This window comes from Nomascus leucogenys, unplaced genomic scaffold (assembly GCF_006542625.1).
Source record: "Nomascus leucogenys isolate Asia unplaced genomic scaffold, Asia_NLE_v1 001977F_18487_qpd_obj, whole genome shotgun sequence".
Classification (NCBI taxonomy): Eukaryota; Metazoa; Chordata; class Mammalia; order Primates; family Hylobatidae; genus Nomascus; species Nomascus leucogenys.
This window is the reverse complement of record NW_022097036.1, coordinates 1-18,330: the sequence shown is the minus strand read 5'-3', so window position 1 is coordinate 18,330 and position 18,330 is coordinate 1. Positions and strand designations below refer to the sequence as shown.

Sequence of the window (18,330 nt, the reverse complement as noted above, 5' to 3'; positions counted from 1 at the left end):
CCGGCTAAGTTTTGTGTTTTTAGTAGAGATGGGGTTTTGCCAAGTTGGCCAGGCTGGTCTCGAACTGCTGACCTGAAGTCACCATAAAAAACGTCTTTTCCTCTTCTCCTTCCTCAGGTTGCCCAGGGCGCACCTCTGATGGGCGGGCAGGTGAGCGCTTCCAACAGCTTCTCGAGGCTGCGCTGCAGAAATGCCAACGAGGACTGGATGTCGGCACTGTGTCCCCGGCTCTGGGATGTGCCCCTCCACCACCTCTCCATCCCAGGTGAGGGCGGAGTGGGGCGGGAGCTGTCGCGTCTGCATGCCCCAGTGGGGATGCCGGCTGTAGGACCAATCCTGGGTGTAGGAAAATCCTAGAAAGCACACTGATGTGGACACACACATATGCACGGTGCACACGTGTGTGCATACACATATGTACGTTGGCATGGACAGGCACACATGCACACACAGGCATGCACACATGTGCACACGTATACACAGGCATATATGCACACGTGACCATAGGTACACACATGTACACATATGCACATGCATGCACACACACACACACATGCACACATATGCACGTGCATACTGTGTTACTCTGTTCTCACGCTGCTAATAAAGACATATCCGAGGCAGGGTAATTTATAAAAGAAAGAGGTTTAATGGACTCGCAGTTCCACCTGGCTGGGGAGGCCTCGCAATCACGGCAGAAGGTGAATGCGGAGCAAAGTCACATGTTACATGGCGGCAGGCAGGAGAACGTGTGCCAGAGAACTGCCCTTTATAAAACCATCAGCTCTCATGAGACCTAGTCACGATCACGAGAACAGCATGGGAAAGACCCGCCCCGTGATTCAGTGACCTCCCTCCGGGCCCCTCCCGTGACACATGGGACTTATGGGAGCTACAATTCAAGATGAGATTTGGGTGGGGACACAGCCAAACCATATCACATACACAGATGCACATAGGCAAACATGCAGGCACACACACAAACACATACATACATATACGCACATGCACACACACACAAATGCACACATGCACACATGCACATCCCCACACATATGCACATGGAAGCATACATGCACACACACATACGTGTACACACATGCATGCACATGTGCGGGTGTGTACACATGTGCACATGCAACACAAGTGTATATATGTACATACACATACACATGTATACACATTTGCACCTGTGCACACACATACACACATGCAGGTACACACATGTATACACATGCACATACATGCACACAGACACATGTACACATATTTGCACCTATGCACGCAGAGACACGTGTATGCACATGCATGTAAACACATGTGTACACATGTGCATACATGCACACAAACATACACATGCACACATGTACACGCTTGCACCTATGCACATAGACACGTATACATCCATGCACATATACACACATGTGTACACATGTACATACGTGTACAAGGTACACATGCATGTGCACACATACATGCCCATGCACACAGGAGCACATGCAGACACGTGTGCACAGGCACACAGATACACACATGCACACACGTATACACACATGTCCATGCACACAGGAACACAGGTACACACATGTTTAAACACAGGCACACACATGCACACATGCATATAGTTATGCAGACACACATACACATGTACACAGATATGTATTGTCAACCTAAGGTAAGAGAAAATTAATATAAGTAGGGGGTTTCTTTGAGGCACATTTGAGGACTGCAGCCCTGGAAACCCTCCAACTTACCTTAGGAAGTGGCTGTGGAAAACAACGTCGAGATGGGAGCTTCTAAAGAAAAACGAACGCATCAGGAGAGGGGGTGATGATGAAAGCTGTTTTTCAGGAATTCATGTGGGTTACAGAAGTGGCATTGAGCACTGATCGTGTTCTTCCTTGAGATGTAGGGAATGAGTCACGGTGCCCCAGTGGGACAGCCCAAGGTTAATTTTTTTTTGTTTTTGAGACAGAGTTTCGCTCCTGTCGCCCAGGCTGGAGTGCAATGGCCCCATCTCGGCTCGTCGCAACCTCCGCCTCCCGGGTTCAAGCGATACTCCTGCCTCAGCCTCTCAAGTAGCTGGGATCACAGGCATGCGCCACCACACCTGACTAATTTTTGTATTTTTAGCAGAGATGGGGTTTCACCATGTTGGTCAGGCTGGTCTCGAACTCCTGACCTGAGGCAATATGCCCGCCTCGGCCTCCCAAAGTGCTTGCATTGCAGACATGAGCTACTGCACCCGACGTCTTAGGTTAATTTGTAGAGACGCGGGGCATCCATCAGTCTAGAGTTGACCTTGTAGGTAGCTTCCAGGGGTGATAACTGTAGCAGGACCAGCCACAGACAAAACTCCTCAGACACTGGATTACAGAAGGAAGAGGTTTATTCGGCCGGACCGTTGGCAGACTTGCATCTTAAGTGCCGAGCTCCCTGAAAAAGAAATTCTTGGCCTTTTTAAAGGCTTACGACTCTAAGGGGTCCACGTGAAAGGGTCGTGATAGATCGAGCAAGTATGGGGAACGTGACTGGGGGCTACATGCATCAGCTAACGGAACAGAAAGTTTTGTAATGCTTTTTCATGCAATGTCTGGCATTTACAGGTGACACAAGTGGTTTAGGTCTGGGGTTGATATTATTATTATTTTAACTCCTAGGGCCGGGTGGTGCCAAGGTTGTCTGGCTATTTATCTTGCCTCTGTTTCTTTCCAACTTTTTGCTTTCTCCTGTCTTATAAACTAGGCAAGGTGGGGGTAGGAGGGCAGCAGGAGAAGTACTGGTCTCCTTCCTTAATACCTTAGCTCAAGATTGGGGGAGCAGGTGACTGTGGCTTCGTTCCAGTGCCTCTCTGGGTCTGGGGATTTAAAGGGGGTTCACGTTCCTCAGGGGATTTAAAGGGGGAAGTCCGGGTGTGGTGGCTCACACCTGTAATCCCAGCACTTGGGAAGGCCAAGGCAGGAGGATCACCTGAGTTTAGGAGTTTGAGAGCAGCCTGGGCAACATAGTGAGGCCTCATCTCTGTAAATATATATATATATACACACACACACACATTTATATACAAATATACATATGTATATTTATATGTATATTTATATATGTATATTTATATACGTATATTTATATACGTATATTTATATATATGTATATTTATATATATGTATATTTATATATGTATATTTATATATATGTATATTTATATATATGTATATTTATATATATGTATATTTATATATATGTATATTTATATATATGTATATTTATATATATGTATATTTATATATATGTATATTTATATATATGTATATTTATATATATGTATATTTATATATGTATATTTATATATATGTATATTTATATATGTATATTTATATGTATGTATATTTATATGTATATTTATATATATGTATATTTATATATATGTATATTTATATATGTATATTTATATATATGTATATTTATATATATGTATATTTATATATATGTATATTTATATTATGTATATTTATATATATGTATATTTATATATGTATATTTATTTTTTTTTTTTTTTTTTTATATATATGTATATTTATATTATATATATGTATATTTATATATATGTATATTTATTATATTTATATATGTATATTTATATATATGTATATTTATATATATGTATATTTATATATGTATATTTATATATATGTATATTTATATATATGTATATTTATATATATGTATATTTATATATATGTATATTTATATATGTATATTTATATATATGTATATTTATATATATGTATATTTATATATGTTATTTATATATGTATTTTATATATGTATATTTATATTGTATTTATATATTGTATTTATATATATGTATATTTATATATATGTATATTTATATTTATATATGTATATTTATATGTATGTATATTTATATGTATATTTATATATATGTATATTTATATATGTATATTTATATATATGTATATTTATATATGTATATTTATATGTATGTTTATATATATGTATTTATATTATGTTTTATATATGTATGTTTATATATCTATGTTTATATATGTATATTTATATATATGTATATTTATATATGTATATTTATATATGTATATTTATATATGTATATTTATATATATGTATATTTATATATGTATATTTATATATGTATATTTATATATGTATATTTATATATATGTATATTTATATATGTATATTTATATGTATGTTTATATATACGTATATATTTATATATACGTATATATAAATATACGTATATTTATATATAAATATATAAATAAGTAAATGTATAATATAAAAATACTTATTTATATATTTATATGTAATATATAAGTATACTTATATGTTATTTATGTATTTATATGTAATATATAAGTATACTTATATGTTATTTATATATTTATATGTAATATATAAGTATACTTATATGTTATATATTTATATGTAATATGTAAGTATACTTGTATGTTATATATAAACACATACATGAATATGTTTTATATATCTATATAAATACATATTTATGCAAATAAATTATATAAATTTATATAAATGCATGTTTATGCAAATAAATATGTATTTAAATATATATACTATATATGTTTATATGTAAATATATATACTATATATGTTTATATGTAAATATATATGTCTTATAGATATCTTAAATATATACATATCTTAAATATAGATATATTTATATTTAACAAATAACTACGTGTCATGGGCAGGAAATGCAAACGTCAGCCATCAGTCAGACCACAAAGGTCTGTGTTTCTTGCGGCTATACCGTAACAAGTGAGCACACGTCAGGAGGCGAAAAAGAACAGAGATTTACTCTCTCCCAGTTCTACATACAGAAATCTGAAGTCAAGATATAGGCAGGACCACACGTCCTCTTGAGGCCCTAGGGGAGGGTCCTTCCTGCCTCTCCCAGCTCCTGGGGGCTCCAGGTGTCCCTGGGCTTGTGGCTGCATCACTCCAGTCTCTGCCTCCGTCTCCAGGAACCCTTCTCTGCGTCTGCGTCTCCTCGCTCTGTGTCTTAGATGGACACCTGTCACTGGCTTTGGGGGCCCGCCCTACTCCAGGATGATCTCATTTCCACCTAATGATATCTGCAGAGACCCTGTTTCAACACGGGTCCTGTTCCCAGGTTCCAGTGGACGTGAGTTTCGGGGGTCAGCGTCCACCCTTCCCGCCACGCCTGTGCCTATGCTGTAGGCGGGCGACGGAGCGACTCACAGCAGGTGGCGGGGACGGGCCTGATGGTGACACGTCCGCATGTGCTTTGCCCGCAGGGAGCCACGACACGATGACGTACTGTCTGAACAAGAAATCCCCCATTTCACACGAGGAGTCCCGGCTGCTGCAGCTGCTGAACAAGGCCTTCCCCTGCATCACACGCCCCGTCGTGCTGAAATGGTCCGTCACCCAGGTACGGTCTGCGCCCCGCGGTGCTGACATGGCCACTCACCCAGGTAGGGTCCACGCCCCCTGATGGTGACATGACCAGTCACCCAGGTGGGGTCCACGCCCCGTGGTGCTGACGTGGCCCAGGATTAAAACAAAACCTGCTGCCCACCCGGACCCCCCTCCCCAAAATCGGAAGAGAGGGGAACAGTGTTTTTGTTTATTTTATTTTTATTTTTTATTTTTTGAGACAGAGTCTCGCTCCTCTTGCCCAGGCTGGAGTGCTGTGGTGCGATCTCAGCTCAGTGTGACCTCCACTGCTTGGGTTCTAGCGATTCTCCTGCCTCAGCCTCCTAAGTACCTGGGTCTACAGGCACCTGCCCCAACACCTGGCTAAGTTTCTGTATTTTTAGTAGAGACGGGGTTTCACCATGTTAGTCAGGTTGGTCTCGAACTCCTGACCTCATGATCCACCAGCCCTGGCCTCCCAAAGTGCTGGGATTACGGGCGTGAGCCACCACGCCCGGCCCAGCGTTTTATTAAATGGCGTAAAGCTAATGCCGTGAGCATTGCAGGCCGCCACTGAGAACTGCAGATGGAGAGGGTCTTGCCCTGTTGCATCCCAGCAGACACAACCCTTTTTTCTTTTTTTTATGAGATGGAGTCTCGCTCTATGGCCCAGGCTGGAGTGCAGTGGCGTGATATCGGCTCACTGCAACCTCCGCCTCCTGGGTTCACGCCATTCTCCTGCCTCAGCCTCCCAAGTAGCTGGGACTACAGGCGCCCGCCACGACACCTGGCTAATTTTTTTTATTTTTAGTAGAGACGGGGTTTCACCGTGTTAGCCAGGATGGTTTCGATCTCCTGACCTTGTGATCTGCCCGGCTCGGCCTCCCAAAGTGCTGGGATGACAGGCATGAGCCACCGCACCCGGCTGAGACAACCCCTTTCACGCCTGCACTCAAGACAGACAAGGACTCATTTCTCATGTCTTTAGGGCTGGAGGTGGGTCTGCAGTTTGCATTCAGGCACCTGCTAGTTCCTGGGAAACAGGGAGACAGGGCCCTTTCTCCCTAATAATCACATTCATTCATTCCTTTAGAGACAGAGTCTCGCTCTCTCACCCAGGCTGGAGTGCAGTGGTGCGATCTCAGCTTCCTGCAGCCTTGGCCTCCCGGGATCAAAGGATCTTCCTTCCTCAGCCTCCCAGGCAGCTGGGACTACAGGTGTACACCACCACATCAGGCTGATTTTTAAAATTTTTAGTAGAGGCCGGGCGCGGTGGCTCACGCCTGTCATCCCAGCACTTTGGGAGGCCGAGGCAGGTGGATCACGAGGTCAGGGGATCGAGACCATCCGGGTTAACATGTTGAAACCCCGTCTCTACTAAAAATACAAAACAATATTAGCCGGGCGTGGTGGCGGGAGCCTGTAGTCCCAGCTACTCGGAGAGGCTGAGGCAGGAGAATGGCATGAACCCGGGAGACGGAGTTTGCAGCGAGCCGAGATTGCGCCACTGCACTCCAGCCCGGCCGACAGAGCGAGACTCCGTCTCAAAAAATAAAAAAAATAAAAAAAGTACTTGGATTGCTGCTGTGAGCCACCACCCCTGGTTCTTCCATTTTCAGATCAGCTTTTGATTTTTCTACTGTCATTCTGGGTAGAGAGCATAGTACCATTTGCTCTTCCTTTATTTGTATGTTAATTTTTTCTTTCTCCACCATTTTCTTGAGAGTGTAGTACCATGTCATTTTCTTTGAGTTTTCAGTGTTAATGTTAATTTCGGCTTAAAAAAATTAAAGTATTACTCCTTTTAGTGTTTTTTTTGAGACAGGGCCTTGTTCTGTCGTCCAGGCTGGAGTGCAGTGGTGCAATCGGACCTCACTGCAGCCTCCACTTTCCAGGTTCAAGCGATCCTCCTGCCTCAGCCTCCTGAGTAGCTGGCATTACAGGCACGTGCCACCATGCCTGGCTAGGTTTCTTTAAATTAAAAAATTTTTTTTTTTAAAGATTGGGTTTTTTTATGTTGCTCAGGCTTATCTGCAACTCCTGACATCAGGTGACCCTCCCATCTTGGCCTCCTGAAGTGCTGGGATTACAGACGTGAGCCGTAGCACCTGGCCAATTTTGGCTTTCTATTTTATTTATTTATTTATTCATTTAGAGATGGAGAGTCTGGCTCTGTCGCCCAGGCTGCGGTGCAGTGGTGCGATCTCAGCTCACTTCAACCTCTGTCTCTGGGGTACAAGTTATTCTCCTGCCTCAGCCTCCTGAGTAGCTGGGACTGCAGGCGTCTGCCACCACCCTCGGCTACTCAGGAGGCTGAGGCAGGAGAATGGCATGAACCCGGGAGGCGGAGGTTGCAGTGAGCCGAGATTACACCACTGCCCTCCAGCCTGGGCGGCAGAGCAAGACTCCATCTCACACACACACAAAAAAAGAAAGAGTCCAGGTCCCCGGAGATCAGGTTTTCCAAATGCAGGTCCCCGTGGCTGCAGAGCTCCCAGCAGGTACAAACAGCTGTTGTTACGACATCCACGTCCCAGTGGACGGCAGGACGTGTGGGTGGGCCAGCCTCGCAGCCCGTCCCTAAGCCCCCCAGATGCAGCACTCAGCCAGGCAGACACGACAGCAGCCTCTGTCCACAGGCGCTGGACGTCACGGAGCAGCTGGACGCTGGGGTGCGGTACCTGGACCTGCGCGTCGCCCACATGCTGGAGGGTTCGGAGAAAAACCTGCACTTCGTCCATATGGTGTACACAACGGCTCTGGTGGAGGTGCGGCCGGGCTGAGATGGGACGCCAGGGGGAGAGAGGGAGGTGGCCGGGCGCTGGTGCAGGTGCAGCCGGGCTGAGATGGGACGCGAGGGGGAGAGAGGGAGGTGGCCGGGCGCTGGTGCAGGTGCGGCCGGACTGAGGTGGGACGCGAGGGGGAGAGAGGGAGGTGGCCGGGCGCTGGTGCAGGTGCGGCCGGACTGAGATGGGACGCGAGGGGGAGAGAGGGAGGTGGCCGGGCGCTGGTGCAGGTGCGGCCGGGCTGAGGTGGGACGTGAAGGGGAGAGAGGGAGGTGGCCGGGCGCTGGTGCAGGTGCAGCCGGACTGAGGTGGGACTCGAGGTGGAGAGAGGGAGGTGGCCGGGCGCTGGTGCAGGTGCAGCCGGGCTGAGGTGGGACGCGAGGGGGAGAGCGGGAGGTGGCCGGGCGCTGGTGCAGGTGCAGCCGGACTGAGATGGGACGCGAGGGGGAGAGAGGGAGGTGGCCGGGCGCTGGTGCAGGTGCAGCCGGGCTGAGATGGGACTCGAGGGGGGAGGGAGGTGGCCGGGCGCTGGTGCAGGTGCGGCCGGGCTGAGATGGGACGCGAGGGGGAGAGAGGGAGGTGGCCGGGCGCTGGTGCAGGTGCGGCCGGGCTGAGATGGGACGCGAGGGGGAGAGAGGGAGGTGGCCGGGCGCTGGTGCAGGTGCGCCGGACTGAGATGGGACGCGAGGGGGAGAGAGGGAGGTGGCCGGCGCTGGTGCAGGTGCGGCCGGGCTGAGGTGGGACGCGAGGGGGAGAGCGGGAGGTGGCCGGGTGCTGGTGCAGGTGAGGCCGGGCTGAGATGGGACGCGAGGGGGAGAGCCAGAGGTGGCCAAGCTCCCGTGGGCATGAAACGGCCACATGCAGATCTGGACAAGAGACTCCCGGCCTTTAATGGGATGGTGACGTCACCTGTACACCCAAACGGGAGACGCTGACCCCGGCAATCCATTACGGGGATTTCTTTTTTGTTGTTTTTTTTTTGGAGATGGAGTCTCGCTCTGTCCCCAGGCTGAGTGCAATGGCGTGATCTCGGCTCACTGCAACCTCTCCGCCTCTTGGGTTCAAGGGATTCTCCTGCCTCAGCCTCCCGAGTAGCTGGGATTACAGGCACCACCACACCCGGCTAATTTTGTATTTTTAGTAGAGACGGGGTTTCACCATGTTGGCCAGGCTGGTCTCCAACTCCTGACCTCAGGTGATCCACCCGCCTCGGCCTCCCAAAGTGCTGGGATGACAGGCGTGAGCCACCGCGCCCGGCCTTCCCTGTGTTGTTGGAATCGTGCAGGACTCAGCCCCACGCCCCCCTCCCCAGGACACGCTCACGGAAATCTCGGAGTGGCTGGAGCGGCACCCACAGGAGGTGGTCATTGTCGCCTGCAGAAACTTCGAGGGGCTGAGTGAGGACCTGCACGAGTACCTGGTCGCCTGTATCAAGAACATCTTCGGGGACATGCTGTGTCCTCGTGGGGTGAGGAGGGGAAGGGCGTCCCCACGTCTCTCCCGGGTGTGGGTGCTGCCATGATTCCTGCAGCAGGTGAAGCTGTCGAACAGGGCTCGCTGCTGTCCCGCGGTGTGGGGGGCCCTGGCTGACCTGGCGGAGTGGCTCCTGGTGAGATCTGCGGTGGTTCACGCCTGTAATCCCAGCACTCTGGGAGGCCGAGGCGGGCGGATCACGAGGTCAAGAGATCGAGACCAGCCTGGCCAACACGGTGAAACCCCGTCTCTACTAAAAATACAAAAATTAGCCAGGCGTGGTGGCGGATGCGCTGGATGCAGTGGCTCACACCTGTCATCCCAGGACTTTGGGAGGCCGAGGCGGGCGGATCACGAAGTCAAGAGATTGAGCCCATCCTGGCTAACATGGTGAAACCCCGTCTCTACTAAAAATACAAAAAAAAATTAGCCGGGCGTGGTGGCGGGCGCCTGTAGTCCCAGCTACTCGGGAGGCTGAAGCAGGAGAATGGCGTGAACCCGGGAGGTGGAGGTTGCAGTGAGCTGAGATCGCGCCACTGCCCTCCAGCCTGGGCGACAGAGCGAGATCTGTCTCAAAAAAATAAATAAATAAATAAATAAATATGTAAAAATAGAGACAGGGTCACCCTATGCAGTCCAGGCTCGAATTCCCGGCCTCAAGCAATCCTCCCACCGTGTCCTCCCAAAGTACTGGGATTACAGGCGTGAACCACTGCCCCTGGCCATACTTAATTTATTTATGAGAGGGAGTCTCACTCTGTCCCCCAGGCTGGAGTGCAGTAGCGAAACCTCAGCTCACCGCAACCTCCGCCTCCCAGGTTCAAGCGATTCTCCTGCCTCAGCCTCCTGAGTAGCCGGAACGACAGGTGGCCACCACCACACCTGGCTAATTTTTGAATTTTTAGTAGAGACGGGGTTTCACCATGTTGTCCGGGCTGGCCTCAAACTCCTGACCTCAGGTGATCCACCTGCCTCGGCCTCCCAAAGTGCTGGGATGACAGGTGTCAGCCACCTCGCCCGGCCAGAATTTCATTTTTGGTTTATTCTCGTGTGTTGAGCTTGTGTCCCGACTTTCCCGCCCTCCTCTCTCCCGGGTGCCCCCCGTGTCCTCGGCTCTCCTCTCTCCCCTGCACCCCTGAACTCTGGTCCTTTGCAGGAGGTGCCGACGCTGCGGCAGTTGTGGTCCCGGGGCCAGCAGGTCATCGTCTCCTATGAGGACGAGAACTCCTTGGGCCGGCACCACGAACTGTGGCCAGGAATCCCCTACTGGTGGGGAAACACGGTGAAGTCCGAGGCCCTCATCCAATACCTGGAGACCATGAAGACCTGCGGCCGCCCAGGTACCAGGTCGCCCCTCGTGGGGGTGGGTCCCACACAGCCTCCCGTGACGCCCTGCGGCAGGCCGGATCCACGTGGACTTGCCTTCACTTTTACGTGAAAACAATTTAAAAGGAATGCATGAGCCGGGCGTGGTTAACCCTGCACCTGTCATCCCAGCACTTTGGGAGACTGAGGCGGGTGGATCATCTGAGGTCGGGAGTTCGAGACCAGCGTGGCCAATGTGATGAAACCCCGTCTCTACTTAAGAAGCACCCAGGGAGAAGGCAGTCCATCTACATTGGCCAGGGGAGGGATCAACAAGGTGTGGCCCATCCATGCGGTGGAATATTACGCAGTCATGAAAAAGAATGAGGCTCTGACGCAGGACGAGGCGGGTGTGAACCTTAAGACATCACGCTCAGTGAGAGAAGCCAGACACAAAAGGACACGTAGTGTGTGAATCCGTTTACAGGAAATGCCCAGAACAGGCCAGTCCAGAGACAGAAAGAGGATTTGTGGTTGCTGGGGGGCTAGGGAGGGGAAATGAGGACTGACTGCTTCATGGAAACAGGGTCTCCTTTTAGGGTGACGAGAATGTTCTAGAACTAGGGAGAGGTCGAAGTTGCACAACGTGAATCCACTTTAGTTTTTTTAGTTAATTCTTTGATAGAGAAGGGGTCTCACTGTGTTGGCCGGGCTGGTCTCAAACTCCTGGTGTCAGCCGGGTGCAGTGGCTCACACCTGTGATCACAGCACTTTGGGAGGCCAAGGTGGGTGGATCACCTGAGGTCGGGAGTTGGAGACTAGCCTGGCCAACATGGTGAAACCCCATCTCTACTAAAAATACAAAAAAAAAAAAAAATTTAGCTGGGCGTTGTTGCAGGCACCTGTATTCCCAGCTTCTTGGGAGGCTGAGGCAGGAGAATCACTTCAACCCGGGGGCGTTGGAGGCTGCAGTGAGCCGAGATCGCGCCATTGCACTCCAGCCCGGGTGACAGAGTGAGACTCCATCTTGGGAAAAAAAAAAAAAAAAGTAACTTTACTGTATGTGAATTTCACCATAATTGTTGTAAAAAAGCCACTGAGGGGCTGTGAGGTGCAGGCAGCGTTGGCAGCCACTGCCCCGTGTCCTCCAGAGGCAGGAGCCTGAGGGAGGGAGGGAGGAAGGTCCTCCCCGCGGGGATGGTGGCAGGTGGGGCCGTGTCGGTCCTGCAACCTGGTGCTGGGTTCTCTGAAGGTGATTTTCACGGCCGCGAGGGCTAGTCTCCCAAAGTGCTGGGATGACAGGCGTGAGCCACGGTGCCCAGCAGAAAATTTTTTTTTGTTTGTGTGTTTGTTTTTCGAGACAAGAGTTTTGCTCTTACTGTCCAGGCTGGAGTGCAGTGGTGCGATCTTGGCTCGCTGCAACCTCTGCCTCCTGGGTTCAAGCCATTCTCCTGCTTCAGCCTCTCACCACACCCAGATAATTTTTTTTTATTTTTAGTAGAGACGGGGTTTGTCCATGTTGGTCAGGCTGGTCTCGAACTCCCTACCTCAGGCAATCGGCCCACCTCGGCCTTCCAAAGTGCTGGGATTACAGGCATGAGCCACTGCACCCGGACTTTTTTTTTTTTTTGAGACGGAGTCTTGCTCTATCTCCCAGGCTGGAGTGCAGTGGCGCGATCTCAGCTCCCTGCAACCTCCACCTCCCGGGTTCAAGCCTTTCTCCTGCCTCAGCCTCCCGAGTAGCTGGGATAACAGGCACCTGCCACCACGCTGAGTTAATTTTTTGATGTGTTTTTACTAGAGAAAGGGTTTCAGCGTGTTGGTCAGGCTGGTCTTGAACTCCTGACCTCAGATGATCCATCCGCCTCGTCCTCCCAACGTGCTGTGATGACAGGCGTGAGCCACCGTGCCCAGCCTAGAAATAAATGTGAAAAACCACTGAGAGAAGTTGGCCTTAAACGTCTGCTGACTTTGCCGTCTCTGGCCGTGGAGTCAGTCCAGCTGGTCAACACAGGGGCACTGGCACCTACCTCTGGGGGAGCTTCTTCAAACACGGCTTGCAGACTGCATCCCTCTGCCCCCACAGAGATTCTGGTTCGGCAGATCTAGGTGGAGCCCCCAAATTTGCATTTCTAACTATTGCAGGGACCCCGCTTTGAGAATCGCTGGTCAACATCAACTCTCCCTATAAGCCTCGTAACAGGAGGCACAGACTTAGTGCCTAAGATGACAGCATTCTTCCCTGTTTATCACATGGGGGATCTCTGGGGCCATTATTCTGTCTGCCACATGGGATTAGGATGTGGGCGTCTCTGGGGCCGTTATTCTGTCTCCCAGATGCTGTTACGATGTAAGCATCTTTGAGGTTGACCACCCACCACGTGTTTTTTTTTGGGGGGGGGGGATGGAATTTCGCTCTTGTCACCAGGCTGGAGTGCAGTGGAGCGATCTCAGCTCACCGCAGCCTCCGCCTCCCAGGTTCAAGTGATTCTCCTGCCCCAGCCTCCCGAGTAGCTGGGATTACAGGCATGCACCACCATGCCCGGCTAGTTTTGTGTTTTTAGTAGAGATGGGGTTTCTCCATGTTGGTCAGGCTGGTCTCGAACTCCCAACCTCAGGTGATCCCCCCCCACCTCGGCCTACGGAAGTGCTGGGATTACAGGCGTGAACCACCGCACCCGGCGCCACCCACCACGCATTATAAGCAAGGTTCACCTGATAATGGTGCTTTCAACACTCAATTCCTGAGATGCGAACCTCTAACAGCGTGACGAGAAGGGACAGACAGGCGGGTGAGGCCCGTGATCGTGTAACCTCTCCCCACCCTCACCGTTGCAGGAGGGCTGTTCGTGGCCGGCATCAACCTCACGGAGAACCTGCAGTACGTTCTGGCGCACCCGTCCGAGTCCCTGGAGAAGATGACGCTGCCCAACCTTCCGCGGCTGAGCGCGTGGGTCCGAGAGCAGTGCCCGGGGCCGGGCTCACGGTGCACCAACATCATCGCGGGCGACTTCATCGGCGCAGACGGCTTCGTCAGCGACGTCATCGCGCTGAACCAGAAGCTGCTGTGGTGCTGACGGGACCTTCTGAAGTTCAGGACGCGGCGGCTGCGGTTTCACCCCCGACTTTCCAAGTATTGTGACTTTGTTTGGGCCAAATATTGGTGATCATAGGACGGATGATAGTATCTTTTCCTTTCTTTTTCTTTAAAATAGAGATGGGGTGGCCGGGCACAGTGGCTCATGCCTGTCATCCCAGCACTTTGGGAGGCCGAGGCGGGCGGATCACGAGGTCAGGAGTTCGAGACCAGCCTGACCAGCATGGTGAAACCCCATCTCTACTAAAAATACAAAAATTAGCTGGGTGTGTGGTGGGCGCCTGTAGTCCCAGCTACTCGGGAGGTTCAGGCAGGAGAAATGCTTGAAGCTGGGAGGTGGAGATTGCATTGAGGTGAGATCGCGCTACTGCACTCCAGCCTGGGTGACAGAGCGAGACTCCATCTCAAAAAAAAATAGAGATGGGGTCTCTGTCGGCCAGGTTGGTCTTGAACTCCTGGCCTCAAGTGATTCTCCCACCTCCGCCTCCCAGTGCTGGGATGACAGGCGTGAACCACCACGGCCGCCCATAATATGTTTTTTTATTTCTGTATTCTTCTTGCTGTGGCGTCTGGAGCCCTTACAGACCCAGGGAGACAGTACCCTCTCACAGCTAACTAATAGCTGAACACAGTAACAAGCCACTTAGGAGCCAGCGTACCCTGTCAGCCAACCCCTCGGCTAGCTGTCACACCAAGCCTATATGTATACACACACACATAGATATACACATATATGTATATATATATATATGCACACACATATAGTGTATATATTATACGTGTGTATATATGTGTATATATATATTTATTATTATTATTTTTTTAAGATGGAGTTTCTCTCGTTACCCCAGGCTGGAGTGCAGTGGCGAGATCTCGGCTCACCGCAACCTCCGCCTCCTGGGTTCAAGCGATTCTCCTGCCTCCGCCTCCCGAGTAGCTGGGATTACAGGCATGTGCCACCACGCCCGGCTAATTTCGTATTTTTAGTAGGGACGGGGTTTCACCCTGTTGGCCAGGCTGGTCTCAAACTTCCGACCTCAGGTGATCCGCCCGCCTCAGCCTCCCCAAAGTGTTGGGATTACAGGCGTGAGCCACTGTGCCTGGCTACCAATATTTCTTTAAATTATGTTTAGGGACAGGGTCTTGCTCTGTCACCCAGGCTGGAGGGCAGTGGTACAGTCATATCTCACTGCAGCCTCAACCTCCTGGGCTCAAGCAACCCTCTCAGCCTCCCACGTAACTGGGACTCCAGGGACACACCCCCACTCTCGGCTAATTTTTGTGTTTTTGGTAGAGACGGAGTTTCGTGACGTTTCACAGTCTGGTCTCAAATTCCTGGGCTCCAGTGATCCTCCCACCTCAACCTCCGCCATAGCTGGGACCTCAGGTGTCAGCCACCACACCCAGCTAATTATTTTATTTTTTTGTAGAGATGGGGTCTGGCTCTGTTGCTCAGGCTGGTGTGTAGTAGGAGAACAGTCATAGCTCAGTGTAACCTTCAACGCCTGGGCTGAAGCAATCCTCCCGCCTCAGCTTCCAAGTAACTGGGACTATAGGTGTAATTATACCTATAACAATTACCCACCATGTCCAGATAATTACTATTATTAGTAGTAGCAGTAGGAGTATATGTTTGAGATGGAGACTCGCTCTGTCGCCCAGGCTGCAGTGCCGTGGTCCAATCTCGGCTCACTGCAACCTCCACCTCGCGGATTCAAGCATTCTCCTGCCTCAGCCTCCTGAGTAGCTGGGACTACAGGCACCCGCCACCACACCCGGCTAATTTTTGTATTTTCAGTAGAGACGGGTTTCACCATGTTGCCAGGCTGGTCTCGAACTCCCGACCTCGGGTGATCCATCCGCGTTGGCCTCCCAAAGTGCTGGGATCACAGGCGTTGAGACACTGCGCCCGGCCTCAAGCCAGTATTTTCCTGGCCCTAAATCATTCCCGGCTGAGTCCCGGCCCAGTAGAGCCTGCCCCACAGTCCAGAGTCCAGCTGAAGTGTTCGAAAGTTGTCAACCGTCAGCCATTCCCCAGGCCCTGGAAAGGGCTCTTCCCTCGTTCATTCCTGCCTCCCGAGCCAAACCCAGGTATACGCTTGTGCCCTGTGTGGTGTGGCAGCCTCTTCTCTCGGGAAGGGTCTGGAGTAATTTCTTTCAGTGGCTTCTCCATGCTCGTCCCAGTCACCTCCGTGAATTAAAGTCCTGTGGGTACACGGGACACCACCCCACGGAAGGTGCCCCCAGTCCGTGTGGGAGACTCGCTGGTTTCTGCAACAGGTTTCTTTCTGCCTCTGAAGCGTGAACAGTCCTAGTTTCAGATGCAGATCGTGCAAATACCTTTTTTTTTTTTTTTTTTTTGAGATGGATTTTCCCTCTTGTTGTTCAGGCTGGAGTGCAATGGCACGATCTCAGCTCACTGCAACCTCTGCCTCCTGGGTTCAAGTGATTCTCTGCTTCAGCCTCCCGAGGAGCTAAGATTACAGGCGCATGCCACCATGCCTGGTTAATTTTGTATTTGTATTTTTATTTTTTGAGACGGGGTTTCGCTCTCGTTGCCGGGGCTGGAGTGCAGTGGCGCGATCCCGGCTCACTGCAACCTCCACCTCCCGGGCTCCAGCAATTCTCCTGCCTCAGCCTCCCGAGTAGCTGGGATTACAGGCACCTGCCACCACGCCCGGCTAATTTTTATATTTTTAGCAGAGACGGGGTTTTGCCATGTTGGCCAGGCTGGTCTCGAACTCCCGACCTCAGGTGATCCTCCCGCCTCAGCGTCCCAAAGTGCTGGGATGACAGACGTGAGCCACCGCGCCCGGCCTATACCTCATTTTCTACGTGTCGCTTGTTGGAGCTGGTGGTTCAAGCCACCATTTTTACTCCCCTTTCCCAAGCAAATCGTGCATTTCTTTCCTCGTCTAACGAGACACATCAGTTTCTCAGGATGGTCCTCGAGGGTTATCGAGTCCATGTTGGAACAGCTTCTCTTTGGGACCTAATGACTCATTTCCCAAAACTCCGCTTCTACTTTTCGTACCCGGTTGCCACGGTGAAACTAAGGTGCCTCACATCCAGAAAGACGCACTCCTGGGCCACAACCAGCGGCTACCTCAGCCCCACGACTCTGCTGGATCAGGGTCAGGCAGGCCCCGCGGAGATGAAGGAAGAATTTGCAGGGAGCCTCCCTGACTTCCATCGGCTGTGAATCCTCGTGTGTCAGGGTGTATCCACAAAATCTCCGAATTCATACAGATCGTTTAAATAAATGAACGTCATTAAAGTCAAATATGTGTATGAATTTTATTACTGCTTATGCAGCCAAGACCCCTCTGGCGGCTTTCAGGATAGCATGCAGGAGGCATCTTCAGAAAATGTTAATTCAGGAGGCCGGGCACGGTGGCTCACGCAATCCCAGCACTTTGGGAGGCAGGGGTGGGCGGATCACAAGGTCAAGAGTTTGAGACCAGCCTGATCGACGTGGTGAAAATACAAAAATTACTAAATATACAGAAATAGATAAAATAATATACAAATTATAAATATATAAAAATAATAAATATAAAAAATTAGCCGGGCGTGGTGGCAGGTGCCTGTAGTCCCAGCTACTCAGGAGGCTGACGCAGGAGAATGGCGTGAACCAGGGAGGTGGAGGTTGTGGTGAGCCGAGATCACGCCATTGCACTGCAGCCTGGGCGACACAGGACTCCATCTCAAAAAAAAAAAAAAAAAGAAAATGTTAATTCAGGCCGGGCGCAGTGTCCACACCTGTAATCCCAGCACTTTGGGAGGCCGAGTTGGGTGGATCACCTGAGGTCGGGAGTTCAAGACCAGCCTGATCAACATGGTGAAACCCCGTCTCTACTAAAAATACAAAAAATTAGCCGGGTGTGGTGGTGGGTGCCTGTAATCCCAGCTACTCAAGGGGCTGAGGCAGGGGAATCGCTTGAACCTGGGAGGTGGAGGTTGCAGTGAGCTGAGATCGTGCCATTGCATCCAGCCTGGGAAACAGTTCCAAGACTCCATGTCAAAAAAAAAAAAAAAAAAAAAAGTTAATTCACTGGGCACCTTTTTGAGGTCCTAGAGGTTTAAAAAAATCAAGTCGTGAGGCCCAGTGCGGTGGCTCATGCCTGTAATCCCAGCACTTTGGGGAGCTGAGGTGGGCGGACCTACCTGAGGTCAGGAGTTCGAGACCAGCCTGACCAATATAGTGAAACCCCGTCTTTTCTAAAA

At 50.0% G+C, this 18,330-nt stretch overlaps 1 protein-coding gene across 1 annotated transcript; it reads left to right on the top strand.

The window, feature by feature from the left end:
- PLCXD1 (phosphatidylinositol specific phospholipase C X domain containing 1) lies at window positions 1–14,190 on the top strand. The gene is made up of 6 exons (XM_030808899.1): window positions 1–265; window positions 5,322–5,458; window positions 8,082–8,210; window positions 9,541–9,696; window positions 10,858–11,041; window positions 13,845–14,190. The coding sequence occupies exons 1-6, from the start codon at window positions 139–141 to the stop codon at window positions 14,081–14,083; spliced, it is 972 nt and encodes a 323-aa protein (XP_030664759.1). The 5' UTR covers window positions 1–138; the 3' UTR covers window positions 14,084–14,190.
- The last annotated feature ends 4,140 nt before the right edge of the window (window positions 14,191–18,330 follow it).

Bases quoted from the DNA above. Each gene is read 5' to 3' on its own strand.
- PLCXD1 (XM_030808899.1), top strand. From the start codon at position 139: ATGGGCGGGCAGGTGAGCGCTTCCAACAGCTTCTCGAGGCTGCGCTGC. The intron at 9,697-10,857 runs GTGAGGAGGGGA...GGTCCTTTGCAG, and splicing joins ACATGCTGTGTCCTCGTGGG to GAGGTGCCGACGCTGCGGCA. The intron at 11,042-13,844 runs GTACCAGGTCGC...TCACCGTTGCAG, and splicing joins GAAGACCTGCGGCCGCCCAG to GAGGGCTGTTCGTGGCCGGC.